The following is a 14,838-nucleotide window of genomic DNA, read 5'->3' as shown; positions in this document are numbered from 1 at the left end:
ACAAAACGGGAGTCTGTAAGATGACGGAAGGATTTGAAGAATTAAAGGCAGCTTTAGAGAGTCAAATTGAGAATTTGCTGAACCGAAGAAGATTGAGGCTGCAATCAAGTGGGAACTTTTTTTCAGATAGGGAGTGGACGCCTAGGGTATTATTTGCTTTGGTTTTAAGGAAATATATATACCAAGCTTTCCTCTGTGGAACCGACAGGATTTTTATTTCAGATCACCAAACATTCTTAGGGTTCTTTAAGTATGAAATTATTGATGATAAAATGACTATAGACTACTATATCATTGGTGATCCAGAAACTGTGGAGCATGGCATTACTTTGAGGTCGGTAATAGCCGGATTTTTCTATAAGCATGAGGCTGATGTGATTGACACAATGGGCAGGTTGAAGAAAACTTTTGAGGTGGCAAGAAGAACTAAAGAACTGGATCCATTTCTGAACGTTTTGCCTAAAAAATCTTACGGATCTTCAGGAAAATTGTCATATAGTGGGGACAGTGGGGATAGTGGGGTCTCAAGCAAGTTAGATTTTTGGTAAAAGAAAATGACGATAGTGACAACTTTGATGCCATTTATGGCAATACATATTGTCGAGTTATATACGATTCTGCAGAATTTTATCCTGGTTTGAAACTTCCATCCCCTGTTTTTGTCAAATTATACTATTATTCTAGTCGGTTGTGGGAAGAGAATGATTTGATGTGTTTCCACATACCAGAAAAAAAGGATTATTATGGGATGTTCTTCAATGAACTTGTAATCAATGAAAAAATTGCTAGCTCTCAGTTTGCTTCTAATTTCCCTAAGCTCCTTGTTTCAGGTTACTGGAACGGACTTGCCGATCATCCGATGCATATATTTGAATACTTAGGAAGGGAAATTCCGGAAAAAAAGTGGGATAAGAAAAAAGTGCACACAACGATCAAGTCAAGGCTCGAGGAACTTCATCTGTTAGGGATTTCTCACAATGATGTCAGGCTCGAAAACATTCATGTATCTGAGTTAGGTAAAATTTCTTTGATTGATTTTGGACTATCGGACAGTTCAAATAATGAGAAACGTAAAAGGCTAGATTTTGAATCTCTTGATTTCATATTGGAAGTACATAGTTCTAGCTAAAATGATAGCCAAGAAAGTCAAGAAATTCATGATAAAAGTGACAAGAATGGCAAATATGAAAGTGATAGAAAGTCCTCCTATAAAGAAGTTTTTGATGAGATGAGCGCACAATCTCGATACAAGTACAACAGAGGGAGGTAATGGCTTGAAGGCTTCACGAAGATGGTGAACAGCCCTAAATGAAACTGTTATCTTACGATTGTTATTTTAAAGATTCATAGTACCAGTACCAGTTAATAATACAAATTAAAATAGCAGTTGTTTATACCCTGCAACTGCATGCAAACTGCTCAACCCATACTAATAGTGTAGGAAGATTGATGGTTTCATGCCAACGTTCTGACATTAACTGCTGTGCTTCAACGATACCATTTCCATAGGCTCGTGATATAGTCTTATAACTATTTAAAATTGCGTAGTCAACACCTCAAATGTGACCCCCATCTATGTACGGAAAAACAACGCCTTTAGCGCGAGGGGTATCAGAAGTTTTGACGAGCTCTTGAACCATTTTACATTTTATTCGAAGGAACACTACTTGAGAAAACGCGTTATACCCATAGGTGATACAGAAATTCCTGAAGTCAAAGAGACCAAACTAAATGTCTGCACCCTTTGTTTCAACCCCTTTGTTTCAACCACTGTTCCAAACGTCTCATCAACGAGCACCTTATGAGTGCACACCATATAAAGAACAGGTTTCTCCAGCATACCTTTGCTACAATGGGGTACACGATCCCCAACCAGAAACCAACCATGTCCTATTTTTACCGCAATAAAAAGGATTCGGAGAAGCCCATTGATATGTTTGATATCGGCAATACAGCAGCTAGGGACTATATCCTGTAACTGCGTGCAAACTGTTCACCCCATACTAATAGTGTAAAGTGTTCTTTGTTTACTTTTCAGAGTATCATGATGTGATATATTTGAGGTGGAATTAGGGAGTATTGATAGGAAATTAGAATAGATTATTGATTGTTTATAAAAAGTAGAGTAGCAATAGTTAGAAGAAGACGAATTTAATTTGAAAAGGTAGTAGAATTGGTTTAAATATATAAAATGAGAGGGCGTAATGATAAGGCATGGTGATGAAATATTCAGTAGAGTAGTATAGGATATTATATTAGGGTTAGATAAGAAGATGAAACTAAAGTATTTTTATATGAAAATATCAAGGGAAGTATTTGTTGAGAATATGATAAGGCGATATCTATAATTTGTATATTTAGGAGAGTAATGGACATATTAATGAAAGAGTAATTGAACATGAATGAGAAGAAATTTAAAGGAAGTTTAGAGGATTGTTAAAATAGGAGAGATATTTATCACGATGGTAATTTGGAGAAAAAGTATTGTGTAATGTAGAAGTAATTTTTATAGGAAGGGAAGATGAAAGGAATAGGAAGGTATTCCTTATATAAATGAGGAATAGAAAGGTACTAATGATGTTTAAGGAGGTATGTTGGTGAGTAGTCGACACAGGAGAGACAAAGGTGGGAGGCGTGTTTGCAAGGGTCTATACATAATAATGTTTCATAAACTCTCGTTCTAATTACCAGAGAATCCCACGATATTGAAAGCCTACATTGAGAAGCAAGCCCCATATATTCTGCAGTAAACAAAATGTCGACGATGCAAATTTATTAACTACATTCAAATTAGTAATATTAAATTTATGAAAATCTATAACCGAAATTAAGATTGAGATTTAAAAATAAAAAATCTCTTAACGAAATAATATAAATTGGGTATTAGTATGGAAGAATTCGAAAGCAAAAATAGTAACTTCAGATCAGATCACGAAAGGAATTAAAGCCAATAATGGGTATATAAATAAAGCTCCTAATTCAACTTTGTTTGCACCATTTTCATTTACTGATGCAATAGGAACTTCTGCGGAAGAAGAGGCACTCGATCCGTTGTCAGAACCTGAACCACTAGATCCGTTGTCAGAACCAGTAGCACCAGATCTGTTGTCAGAACCAGAACCACCAGATCCGTTGTCAGAACCAGAACCACTAGATCCTTTGTCAGAACCAGAACCACCAGATCCGTTGTCAGAACCAGTAGCACCAGATCCGTTGTCAGAACCAGAACCACCAGATCCGTTGTCAGAACCAGAACCACTAGATCCTTTGTCAGAACCAGAACCACCAGATCCGTTGTCAGAACCAGAACCACTAGATCCGTTGTCAGATCCAGAACCACCAGATCCATTGTCAGAACCAGTAGCACCAGATCCGTTGTCAGAACCAGTAGCACCAGATCCGTTGTCAGAACCAGAACCACCAGATCCGTTGTCAGAACCAGAACCACTAGATCCGTTGTCAGAACCAGAACCACCAGATCCGTTGTCAGATCCTGAACCACTAGATCCGTTGTCAGAACCAGAACCACCAGATCCGTTGTCAGAACCAGAACCACTAGATCCGTTGTCAGAACCAGAACCACCAGATCCGTTGTCAGAACCAGTAGCACCAGATCCGTTGTCAGAACCAGAACCACCAGATCCGTTGTCAGATCCTGAACCACCAGATCCGTTGTCAGAACCAGAACCACCAGATCCGTTGTCAGAATCTGAACCACCAGATCCGTTGTCAGAACCTGAACCACTAGAGCCGTTGTTGGATCCAGTTGGAGATGCAATATTGCTAGAACCGGTAGCACTAGATCCGTAGTCGGATCCAGTTGGAGACACACTATCGCTAGAACCGGTAGCACTAGAGCCGTTGTCAGATCCAGTTGGAGACGCACTATCGCTAGAACCGGTAGCACTAGAGCCGTTGTCAGATCCAGTTGGAGATGCAATATTGCTAGAACCGGTAGCACTAGATCCGTAGTCGGATCCAGTTGGAGACACACTATCGCTAGAACCGGTAGCACTAGAGCCGTTGTCAGATCCAGTTGGAGATGCAATATTGCTAGAACCGGTAGCACTAGATCCGTAGTCGGATCCAGTTGGAGACGCACTATCGCTAGAACCGGTAGCACTAGAGCCGTTGTCAGATCCAGTTGGAGACGCACTATCGCTAGAACCGGTAGCACTAGAGCCGTTGTCAGATCCAGTTGGAGATGCAATATTGCTAGAACCGGTAGCACTAGAGCCGTTGTCAGATCCAGTTGGAGATGCAATATTGCTAGAACCGGTAGCACTAGAGCCGTTGTCAGATCCAGTTGGAGATGCAATATTGCTAGAACCGGTAGCACTAGAGCCGTTGTCGGATCCAGTTGGAGACGCACTATCGCTAGAACCGGTAGCACTAGAGCCGTTGTCGGATCCAGTTGGAGAAGCAATATTGCTAGAACCGGTAGCACTAGAGCCGTTGTCGGATCCAGTTGGAGTTGCACTATTGCTAGAACCGGTAGCACTAGAGCCGTTGTCAGATCCAGTAGAAGTGGATGAAGTAGTACTTGAAGTCACTGTACCAGTTGGGATAGTTGGGATAGTTACTGAGGTACAAGCAGTACAAGCTTGAGGAACCAGTTGACTTGGTACGTCTCCATTGTATACAATATTTGTACCCTGAACTTCAAACTTAGTACTATCGTAGTCACCGTTAAGCCTATATTTAGAGCTCAAAAGTGTAATACCACTTGGAAGTCTAGGAACAAGTGTTTTGGCGGCATTTATGACTGCGGGTAAAACATTCATGTCAACAGTCAATATTTGGGTATCACTGTCATAACTAATATCTGGTCCTAAAATAACATTTCCGACAAGTCCACTTACTAGGTTTAAAACTAGATCTAATACAGGTCCTAGTAATGGAATATTACTAAGTCCATCGATAGCTCCAAGTCCTAAAATCTGAAGTTCATTTCCACCACCAAATCCGTAAAGATTATATGTAGGAGCAGTTCCTATATCGATAACACCATCAATACCTACACTCAAACTTCCAAGGCCTATTTGAAGATTAGAATTTCCATCTGCCAAATAGATGTCATTATCAAGACTAATAACACCTGTAGCAATATCAAGCAAAGAGTTAATAGACCCACCATTCATAACTGTCATACATCCATCACCTTGAATAGATAAGAGTTGAGTGTAGGCAGTACTATCTAAACAAATTGAGCCGTCATTTGTTGCTTCAAGTACGGACCCACTTAATAACCCACCAATATTAACAGAATTAATAAGTGCAGTACCAACTAAGTTGTCGGATTGTCTCATATATATTAATCCATCATTCTCCCATCCATTTACACCTACTAATTCATAGACTGATGCGACACCATCTTGTGAATCAAAATATACTTTACCATCTGCACCGTTTTTGAATTTACCAAGAGCTGTAGTCAACCCCAAAACAGTTGCAAGACTGTCTGTTTCTGAACTGAACACGATGGTACCTTCATTGCCAATGTCACCAGTAGCTACGGCCGCTGAAACTGCAGCAATACCACCATCATACTTGAAATAAAATCCACCATTGTTATTAATGCTACCAACACCAACATCAGCTGAAAGGATAGCATTAATAATGGTAAGATATGCATCCGAATTGATATCTAAATCGTCTCCAATTCTAAGGCCTAAATTTATTGCACCATTCTGAACTGTTGGTTCCGAAATGGTTAACCCAGATACAGAACCTGCTAAGGCAATTAAAGTTCTAACTATTGAAGAAGATTTCATACCTTGATTAATGAAAAATAAACTTAGGTAAAATTTAAGGAATACTAGTTATATTTATAGTAATTCTTTTTGATTTCCTAAATTCTAGCCACATTTTATTCTCTCCAGTAATGGTAACGGAATTACCCAATTAGATGGTGCTGCTATTCGATCGACCGCATAAATTAAACCCCAATCTTATTCTAAATTCCGAAATTTAAAGTTCATTGTATATTCGCGGAGAAGTTTAAACAATGTGCATTGATATTGCCATACTCTGATAATACATATTCAGAATTATAATTTTAATTAAATACCTAAGCATCAATTTTTTACTAAAGATAGCTACGCAAGATGACACATACTGCCAGTGCATAATTCGTTAAGATTGACCTCAGGACTTGATCATATTGACTTCATATATAGAATTGATGTTTGACTGCTAGTTTAAGAGATACGCGGTTGTAATTACGAGTATTTTTTTATGATGTATGAACAACATGAAAGAGGTATTATCTAACTATGCAGGATTTTACGAAAACTTTCCATAAAGAACATTTGTAAACATTATTACCTAATAATGCCTAGATTATGAACAGAGGCATATGAATCCGGTTATTAAGATAATGATAACCGAATTTATATTATTTTTAGAGCTATGAAAGCCTTAATTTTCTGTAGTAACCGGAAATTCTGCCCAAGAGAAACTGTCCTAGAGATTAGGAGAAATTGCTCATTAATTTATTTAGAAAAAACTTGAGAACTTTATTTAAGATCCGGAAAGACGAATTGTATCGTTTTTGGTAAGTCCTTATCAATGAAATGTGATTGTTTTTTTTGGATGTGGAACATTTTATTCTCCATACCTTTCAATAAAAAGCACTTTTATTTTGTCATCATTTATGCATGCATGTACACGTAGAAATTTGCTCTGTAATAGGAATTCTTGCTGCTCGGATAATTCGGGGTTAGTTTTCAGTAACAAAGCTTTATCGGAACTGCATGTATGACTGTATATTAACTCTTCAATTTATCAAATGATGAGAAAACATGCATAAAAAATAACTAATATGCGAAATCTAATGCTAGAAGTATTTCAGAGTCAAAGGAATCTATGATATTAAATATTAAGAAGGCCGTATTTAATAAATTACAAATTTATTTATGAGAGAAAATATAAGGAGTATAGTATCATTTGTATATACCAAATTCTGGGTTTTAGTCGTTTTTATATCATTTTGCTCATTAAAATCTATGAATCTACAGGACAACAAGTAAAAAATAAAACAATTGACAAAGCAAATTTGATGATGCTATTTGGTGCTGTTGTTTATAATTATTAGAAATAGGTTCCTTGCCTACATTTTCTTATTGTGATAGTGAATGAAGTCCTATCTGCGAAATGCGCGAATTTTGTCGGGCGCATTTTGTTGACTACTCCTATATTTTCCATCTGCTAAAAGCGTGATAGCATGACGAATTATAGTACACGTTTTCTCTATTAGAATAAAAGTTCTTGTGGCCACAATGTAGAAGAAAGGAAATAACACAGATTTTTTTGGTGATAAAATGCCTATCTTAATTAATAAAGTTAATCTTACGTTACCTAGTATGTGGAGAAGAGTATATACTTCTCTAAGCAAGTGTACGATTAGTATTGAGCGTGAAACTTATGTAGAAACATAATGATGTGAGTCCTATGAGTATTACCAGTAAGGACAATAGTAAAACAAGGATTTCTTACTCGAGACAAATAGTAGTCCTAGTTGAGACTATTCCACATATGGCTTCGTGATATACCTTTTTAGGATACAATAAATTGTCAATACACATAAAAATACCTTATGTAATATTACGCACAAAATATTCGCGTCATATTATTGAAGATTATGCTGTGTAATTGGGCAGAACACTCCCCATTGCATAAAAGCTTATTTTATTTTTGAGGTTACGTACTCGACACGGGATACGTACTCGACACTGCTTGTTCGAGTTGTACTATACCTGCACTTGGAGATTGCGGGGTTTTCCCATAATAAACAGAAGAGTAAGTAATTCTTTAGGCCATAATTTATATTGAAGCCCACTTATGGTGGGGTTATGGTGTGGGACGCACAATTCGTATCTCCTAAAATATGTCAATGATCTCTCATTTGTCTACACAGAGTTAGAAAAGCCTCAAGAAAATCCATGAAGTCATAGGGTTGAAAAATCTACTGGTGGAGGACCACATTTTGAGAATTTCAAAAATTTCTAGGGTTGACGATTTAACTTATCCAATTTGGATCACCAAAGTCTGATTATTCCTACACTTGAAGAGTGTACATTTTGGTTTAATAAAAAAATAGTTCACTGTCATATATATATATGAATAGATATTCAAGATAAAAAAATAGTCGAGATCAAAAAAGACATTTAGGAAATAGAACCCCTAACTACTGATTTGAAATCAGACTTAACCCATGAGTGTGAGTTTTATTATTAGGATTTTACCATCTTTACTTTTTTTATTATGATTATATCACAATTAGTGCCTTCTTACTTTCTTAACTTATTAACTTTCGGTATATTAGCTATTAGTATATTATTATACTTGTTTCTACTATTGTAGATTATATGGTCATAACAGATGCTTTATATGTAGGTTCATTTCCTGCCTTAGGCAGCCGTATAAGCTTACCAGTCACTAGTTATGCGTCAACGAATTTAGCTACCTATAGAATTTGATCAATCCGAACTTTTGGTACTGGGTTGAATTCTAATTTTCTCGCTGGTCTATGATTGTCGTAAGGTTTCAAAAAATTATTCCCTTCTACTTCTAACGTATTTACTTCAAATTCTCTCTCTTCTTAGATACATCAAAGATTCTCTTTTCTTTAGATTTCTTGATTATATATCTTGATTCTATGCCTATTTTAGTTGAAAAGATTAAACCTTATATTGTACCTTCAATGAAATATAAATTAGGAAGTTATATATAATAATATACTTAGCACCATCCATTCCCGGTTCTATCTAAATAGTCCCAAAGGACTAAAAAATATTTATCCTTTTTAACTAGAGATAACCAGGAAAATGGACCACGATTTAATCGTTCCAGAAATAAAAGCCCATGAATAGGAGAATAACCTTCGTACAAATTAATCAGATCTTGTCCAGAACCTATTATATTTATACCAGTTAAAGTCCGATAATCAGATGTCGTATCAGAACCTCCGGTTATATTTTAACGTTGTATCCAAGTGCATAGACTATTGTAATGTCATTTTGGCACTACCATCACACTCAAGTGGAGGTAGGAGTCTAACCACTTTTATATTGCAATCAAATTTTGGCTTACTAGGAGGTTATGTAAACATGGTTGCTGCGCAGGAGGCAACTTATTACATCATTGGTCACAGCAAGAAGAGATGCAAAGGAGCAATCAATTGGGAAATGGATTTGTCTGCTAGTGGTGAGTGTGAGAATACAGGGTCTCTGGGAGGTGATACGGCTAAAATATGGAATAATGGTGGAGCTCAGTTCTTGCAATTAAACACATGGCAACGCCACGATTTCCGTAAAGATAGTGTTTGTAATTACGCAATACCTAATAATGGTAGGGGAGTATGTTCTGAAGATGGAGTATTATCATACGAAGATATAGGGACGAAATAGTTCAGTAGCCGTTTAAATATAAAAGGTTTTAAACCTAAAAAAAGAAAACATTAGACTATTATATATCTGCAATTTCATATATGATTCCCATACGTGTTGTAATGAATGTTAAGACTATGTAGATTTCCATCAAGCGTTAAAACAGAAACTCAATGAATTTCAACAATAGATAACAAGTATGCTTCCATTTTTGTCACAAACAATGCAGAGTTAGATATCTTTGAAGGGCAGCTCATTAATCGTCGAGGGCAAATGCATGTGAACGTTAAAAAATGACTATTTGCAGCATAGTGCGAAAGCAGGACAAAACGAATCACCCTTTGAATCACCTTATACATACAAAAATAATGTAAAAACAAACAACCCGCACCTCACACTAAAAAAACAAAAGATTTCCAACCCGAACGGAAAAAAAACGGTCTATATAAAGGACATTCTCACTCTAAAAAAAAGTAATAACCTGATATATGGGACTTCTAACCTGCTAGTTTTTTTATTACTCATCGGTGTTGTGTACAATCCACACCCCAAGAAGAACAGCTTGTGCTGTATCTTAATGTGAAAAAAAGTTTTGTAAAACTTAAAATTGTAGTATTTATCGAATTATTTGTGCAAAAAATTATTAAAAGCTGCAAACTTTGCCGGGATACATAGTCAAACAGGGACGCTTTTTTCGATGTAGTGTCGAGAGTCGAGGATTTATGGGGTGTTACGGTTCTGTGGTGGGTCTGGGATTGGTTTTCTTTGTGTATAGGGTGTAGATATAGATCATATGGCTGGATATGGCTGTTTTGGGTGGGTCAAAATTAAGTATTAATCTACTGATGCGGCGCGCTGCAAGTTACCGTTTTGGGTGCGAATCATTTTGTCTTTTTTTTTTATATTTATGGCGGTCAATGGTTATACTGGATAGCAGATCTTCTGAATTTCTGAGCCAGCACGACTGCGTCCAGCCAGCAACTGAGATATCAAGCCAGCATTCTCTCGCCTCTTAAAGCGAGTTTATTTCATTCCCTTTTTTTCTTTTCTTTTTTTTTTTTGCAAAGCGCGAAAGAAACATGTCTGTTCTTGATGATAACTTCCCCTCGATCGAGGAGTTTTTCGAACGGTACGGTGATGACGGGGTCCAAGAACCCCGAGACGGATCTTGTTGATAAGACTCTATTTGTGTGTATCGTAACTTTACGATTGTTAAGTTCAGCGACAATCAATTTATAGCTTAGAATATTCTTAAACAATAGTCTAACAATCTGGTTACTTCTATTTTTAAATATCCTTTGAAGTTGCTAATATCTTGTATGTTAATCTTTCGTGAGCGGAGAAAAGAACCTATCCCTTCAATTGCTGAGAATATCAAAGAAGTGTATAATTTGCATACAGAAACTGAAATATGATAATTACTGCATTTTAGAGTACCATTGCATAATAGTAATATTAGATCAAAAAAAAAAGGAGTAGTAAACAAAATAATAATAAATGAAAAAATTCAGCATCATATACACTCGGAAATATCGACAGAACAATTCGGTTAACACTGAAAGGCACTAAGAGATATCAAATCTTGGGCAATTGTATTGGTTCTGCTATAAGAATTGTCAAAGCTTTTTCTAATCAACCTATATTCCTTAATGAAGTAATTGTTTGGATAATGTTGGGAAATTCTGTAATTGTATATTCTTTACGATGCCGGGAGTTCCACCATATTGAAGTTGAAGTATAGAGATTCTTCGCTGCCTAGAAATTATGTAATGCATTACCACGAGCATTTAATATATGGGACAGTTTTACTGCAAGCATCTAATATACCTAACGGAATATCGTTTGAGGCCGATTCGGGTTGAAACTTCTCATATCTTGCCGATATTATAGTTTAAATCATTTCGCATATATTTTGTTTTGCCAGATTTACTCTTAAAATTTAAGAACTAGATGCTGCGTTATAGACTCATACATATCAGAGGTATACTATTACTAGCCTTATTCACTTTAAATCACCTTTTTCATGTATATTATTGATTATTATAGGAAGGGGAAGATATTTAAATCCACTGTGTTGGGAAAGTATTTTCAAGGCTTTTAATCTTCGGTATTATTGTTTGTGTGTTTCACTACTTTCGATAAGCTTTTTATATATTTGTTTGAAAATCCTCGGCCAAGGATTTACTATTTTGTCTCTGCGCACAAAATCGCTATGCTGCCTGAAGAATACGAGAAAACTTACGGCCCGGAGTTCAGTTACGAGCACCGGTGGGTGGTGGCCAAGCCCATCGACTACGATATGAGCGACTACCACTTCAGTATCACGCTCGGATTGGGCATGCACTAGGACATCGGACTCGCCGTGGTGTTCACCGAGACCCGCTCAAAAACTACATTATTCCACTGCTGTTCTTTGAGAAATACGCCCAGGCCATCGTGTCGAAAATGCTGTCGTTCCGTGAAGTGATGGAGTTGCTGGCGGTCAAAGACGAGCAGCTTCAGCCCAACCTCCTGCGAGGTGAGCGTGCTGGGGCTTGAGCACTGGCACTGACGCATCAGCCGCCAATGCATGCAGCTTCCGGGGCTCCTATGTAGCTTCATGTGTGATTGCGGCATCATTCGAAGAAAGTTTGGGGAAATGAGCCGCCATCCCTACATCAATCGAAACTCGGCACGCTCGGTGGCCTTCCAAAAGTTCCCTCAAAAGTATGGCCGCTACATACGTACTCGACATAGGAAGGCCAGGGGTGGGGATTTGTTGGTGAAGGCAGGTGATTGTTTGTAGACGTTGAGATCGAACGATAATATTGGTAATCTCCTATTTTAGGAAAGAGTAGAAGTGATCAATGCGGTCAACCGGTACGATCTTGAACAAGCGATCATTCAAAATGTGTCGAACGGTGAAGAATTGGACTATTCCGTTGACAACGCCCGGCTCAGCGATGGTATGGTTTCGTTTACTGAATGAGTGAGAGTACCGCTGTATTCGCGATATAAGCACCACATGCTCACGATCCATAACAACAACATTGACCTGTTCCGGAAGGAGCATTCCAGGTTGTCGCATCCTCATCACGCTCCTCCATATCCTGTGCTTGCCGGAGCGGTCAACAGAGATCGACAGATTGTCGGTGGAGGGCACTTCCAAGGAACATCGGGGAGTGTACTATCTTGGCCCCACGTTTGGGTTTTGTTATAACTATAACAAGTCGGCTAATTCCAAAGACCCCATCATCCGGGAAAGGGGTCATATACAGATACATAGTCTACATAGCGGCATGTAGGCTTATTTTTAGGAGGGTGTAGTTCCCAGTTCTGCCTTGGTTTTGTTTCTTATCTGCTTATAGCAGATATCATTCCCTTTTCTTTTTCTTATTCATTTTTTTTTTTCATTCCTTTTGCTTTTTCAATATCTTTTCTTGATAAATTCCCCTCGATGGAGGAGGTTTTTGGTATGGTGATGACGGAGTCCAGGAACCCTGAGACTAATCAGACTCCATCTTCTTAGCCTCCAGCTCGCCCTCAGGCGCTGGTTTCTGTTTCAGCTTCAGAGGCCCCTCCAGTGTCTGTTTCGTGGAACGATTCCATCTTCTCCCCATTAAAAACGTTTCTTCGTCCCCTTATGTTCACCAACTCCCAGTTATCGTCTTCCCTTCTCACATCTTTGTTATGCACCATTTCCCCTATAAAGACACTTGTTATATAATCAAGAGCCTTTTTGTTGTAAATGATTTTCGCGAATTTGTTTGTATTTCGCGTGTATTAAATAAGTCCAATTCAATTTATTACACAAACGGTTTACATAGTTGCGGGTTTATATATTAATCTATTCATTGCACTTAAGATTTTCGTGTTTTCAACATAGTGAAACTTTTTTTTTTTTTCTAGGTGAAAGTCATAGGTGAAACGCGGCAAAAAAAAAAAAACCTATCAAACATAAAATCATATCTCTTAGAGTAATTATATATTACTTTCCGAGCACACATATTTGGTTGCAAATCTGCTTAAGCCATCTGATTTGTGAAGTTTTACATAATTGATGGTTTTGGCTCGATCTTATACCCAGCTGAAGTCAAAAAGCTACCTATTTTGGAAGGTAGTGAAGTGGCTGCGTATGAAAAGTTATTTCCATAGCAGAGGTTCAACCGAGCCTATTTCAAGCAGCGTTGTATGTTTGGTTTCTTCAATATTGGCATGTATTATCAGGTAATCCGACCTTTTCTCATACTTATATCAACCAAACCATTGGCATTAGAATGCGAAAAGTATGAAACAGGTGGCGAGGTGTATAAAAAAGTCCGAGATCAGCTAATAATAATTCACGAAGCTTGTATAATACATGGAGGTATTAGTCAACTTAGTATACGATATTGGAGAGGGAAAGTATACTTTATTGGCTTCTGGTATTCGAAATATGCAGATGACGATAGAGAAGCAGTATCCAGATCAATGCTTGCAACTGTTGAGAGAATGAATAAGTCAAGGTCAAGATTTGTCGGTCAAACCAATTCCGGACGATTATGAAAATTAGCAAGCACATACGAAGTATCAAAAGTTGAGGTAAGAAGACTCAAAAGTAAGGAAAAATCTGTATGCTTCTTCATCGGTCTTGCGTTGCTACGGAATGGAGTTGGGTCGTACTATATCCATCAAAAATTACCGTTAAATTGACTCGAAGTCCACTCTATGTCGAATTGGAAATGGTGGTATATGTGGAGTTTTTCTTGCGTTGATCCAGGTTGTCAAACCTGGTAGATGACTTATCACTCAGGCCGGTACTACAATAACATAAATTAAATATTCTCATAAGTTTTTATTAAGGAAACTAGCATCTTTTCTTATATCCTCACTTACTCTCATGTGACATAAAATAAAAGAGGTTGTACTGTATATTATTAAAGAACAAGAGCACTTTACACTTTATAAAAGACAACGAGATGCATTCTTATAAATTATGATTCTAAATAAATAATCATTCTAAATTTAATATTTAAAGAAACTTAGTCTTATGAGAGAGTGTTCCGATTTGATCAATAGTAACCTCTACAAGGTCCCCATCTTTTAAGTATCTTCCATCGATTCCACCGCAACCATTAGAAGTACCTGTCATAATCACTGTTCCCTGTTCTTTTCAGCACACTGGGCGGCCCCTCGAGCATTCAAGTTTGGGCCTTGGCCGTCGTTTTTCAAACGCCTGGACTGGAAAAACCCCTGGCGTTTCCCAACTTAATCCCCCTTGAAGCAAATCCCCCTTTTCCCCCGGTTGGGGTAAATAACGAAAAAGCCCCCCCCCCCATTCCCCCCTTCCCCAACCAGTTGCCCACACCCTGAAATGGGGCAAGAGGGGGGTTTAAAATTCCCCGGGGGGGGTTTTTTTTGCCCTTTTTCCCCCCCCCCCCCCCCCCCCCAAAATTGCGGAAAAAAAAGGGGAGGGGGAAAAAGCCGATTT

The 14,838-nt window shown here is 37.8% G+C and overlaps 5 protein-coding genes across 5 annotated transcripts; 3 read left to right on the top strand and 2 right to left on the bottom strand. All coding sequences in view use genetic code 12, as the record gives it.

Moving 5' to 3' along the window:
- Positions 1-20: 20 nt before the first annotated feature.
- Positions 21-548, top strand: DEHA2D00198g (DEHA2D00198p; the record flags this gene model as incomplete). The annotated part of the gene is made up of 1 exon (XM_458478.1): positions 21-548. One exon carries the CDS (start codon positions 21-23, stop codon positions 546-548), a length of 528 nt encoding a protein of 175 aa, XP_458478.2.
- A 161-nt stretch (positions 549-709) lies between these two features.
- On the top strand, positions 710-1,129 carry DEHA2D00176g (DEHA2D00176p; the record flags this gene model as incomplete). The annotated part of the gene is made up of 1 exon (XM_458477.1): positions 710-1,129. The coding sequence occupies one exon, from the start codon at positions 710-712 to the stop codon at positions 1,127-1,129; it is 420 nt and encodes a 139-aa protein (XP_458477.2).
- A 534-nt stretch (positions 1,130-1,663) lies between these two features.
- DEHA2D00154g (DEHA2D00154p) lies at positions 1,664-1,840 on the bottom strand (the record flags this gene model as incomplete). Its single annotated transcript, XM_458476.1, has 1 exon — positions 1,664-1,840. The coding sequence occupies one exon, from the start codon at positions 1,838-1,840 to the stop codon at positions 1,664-1,666; it is 177 nt and encodes a 58-aa protein (XP_458476.2).
- A 1,084-nt stretch (positions 1,841-2,924) lies between these two features.
- Positions 2,925-5,774, bottom strand: DEHA2D00132g (DEHA2D00132p; the record flags this gene model as incomplete). The annotated part of the gene is made up of 1 exon (XM_002770194.1): positions 2,925-5,774. One exon carries the CDS (start codon positions 5,772-5,774, stop codon positions 2,925-2,927), a length of 2,850 nt encoding a protein of 949 aa, XP_002770240.1.
- A 3,177-nt stretch (positions 5,775-8,951) lies between these two features.
- Positions 8,952-9,410, top strand: DEHA2D00110g (DEHA2D00110p; the record flags this gene model as incomplete). The annotated part of the gene is made up of 1 exon (XM_458474.1): positions 8,952-9,410. The coding sequence occupies one exon, from the start codon at positions 8,952-8,954 to the stop codon at positions 9,408-9,410; it is 459 nt and encodes a 152-aa protein (XP_458474.2).
- Positions 9,411-14,838: the final 5,428 nt, after the last annotated feature.

This window comes from Debaryomyces hansenii (genome assembly GCF_000006445.2).
Source record: "Debaryomyces hansenii CBS767 chromosome A complete sequence".
NCBI lineage: Eukaryota > Fungi > Ascomycota > Pichiomycetes > Serinales > Debaryomycetaceae > Debaryomyces > Debaryomyces hansenii.
Note: the sequence above shows the minus strand (reverse complement) of the source record. Positions and strands in the feature narration are given on the sequence as shown.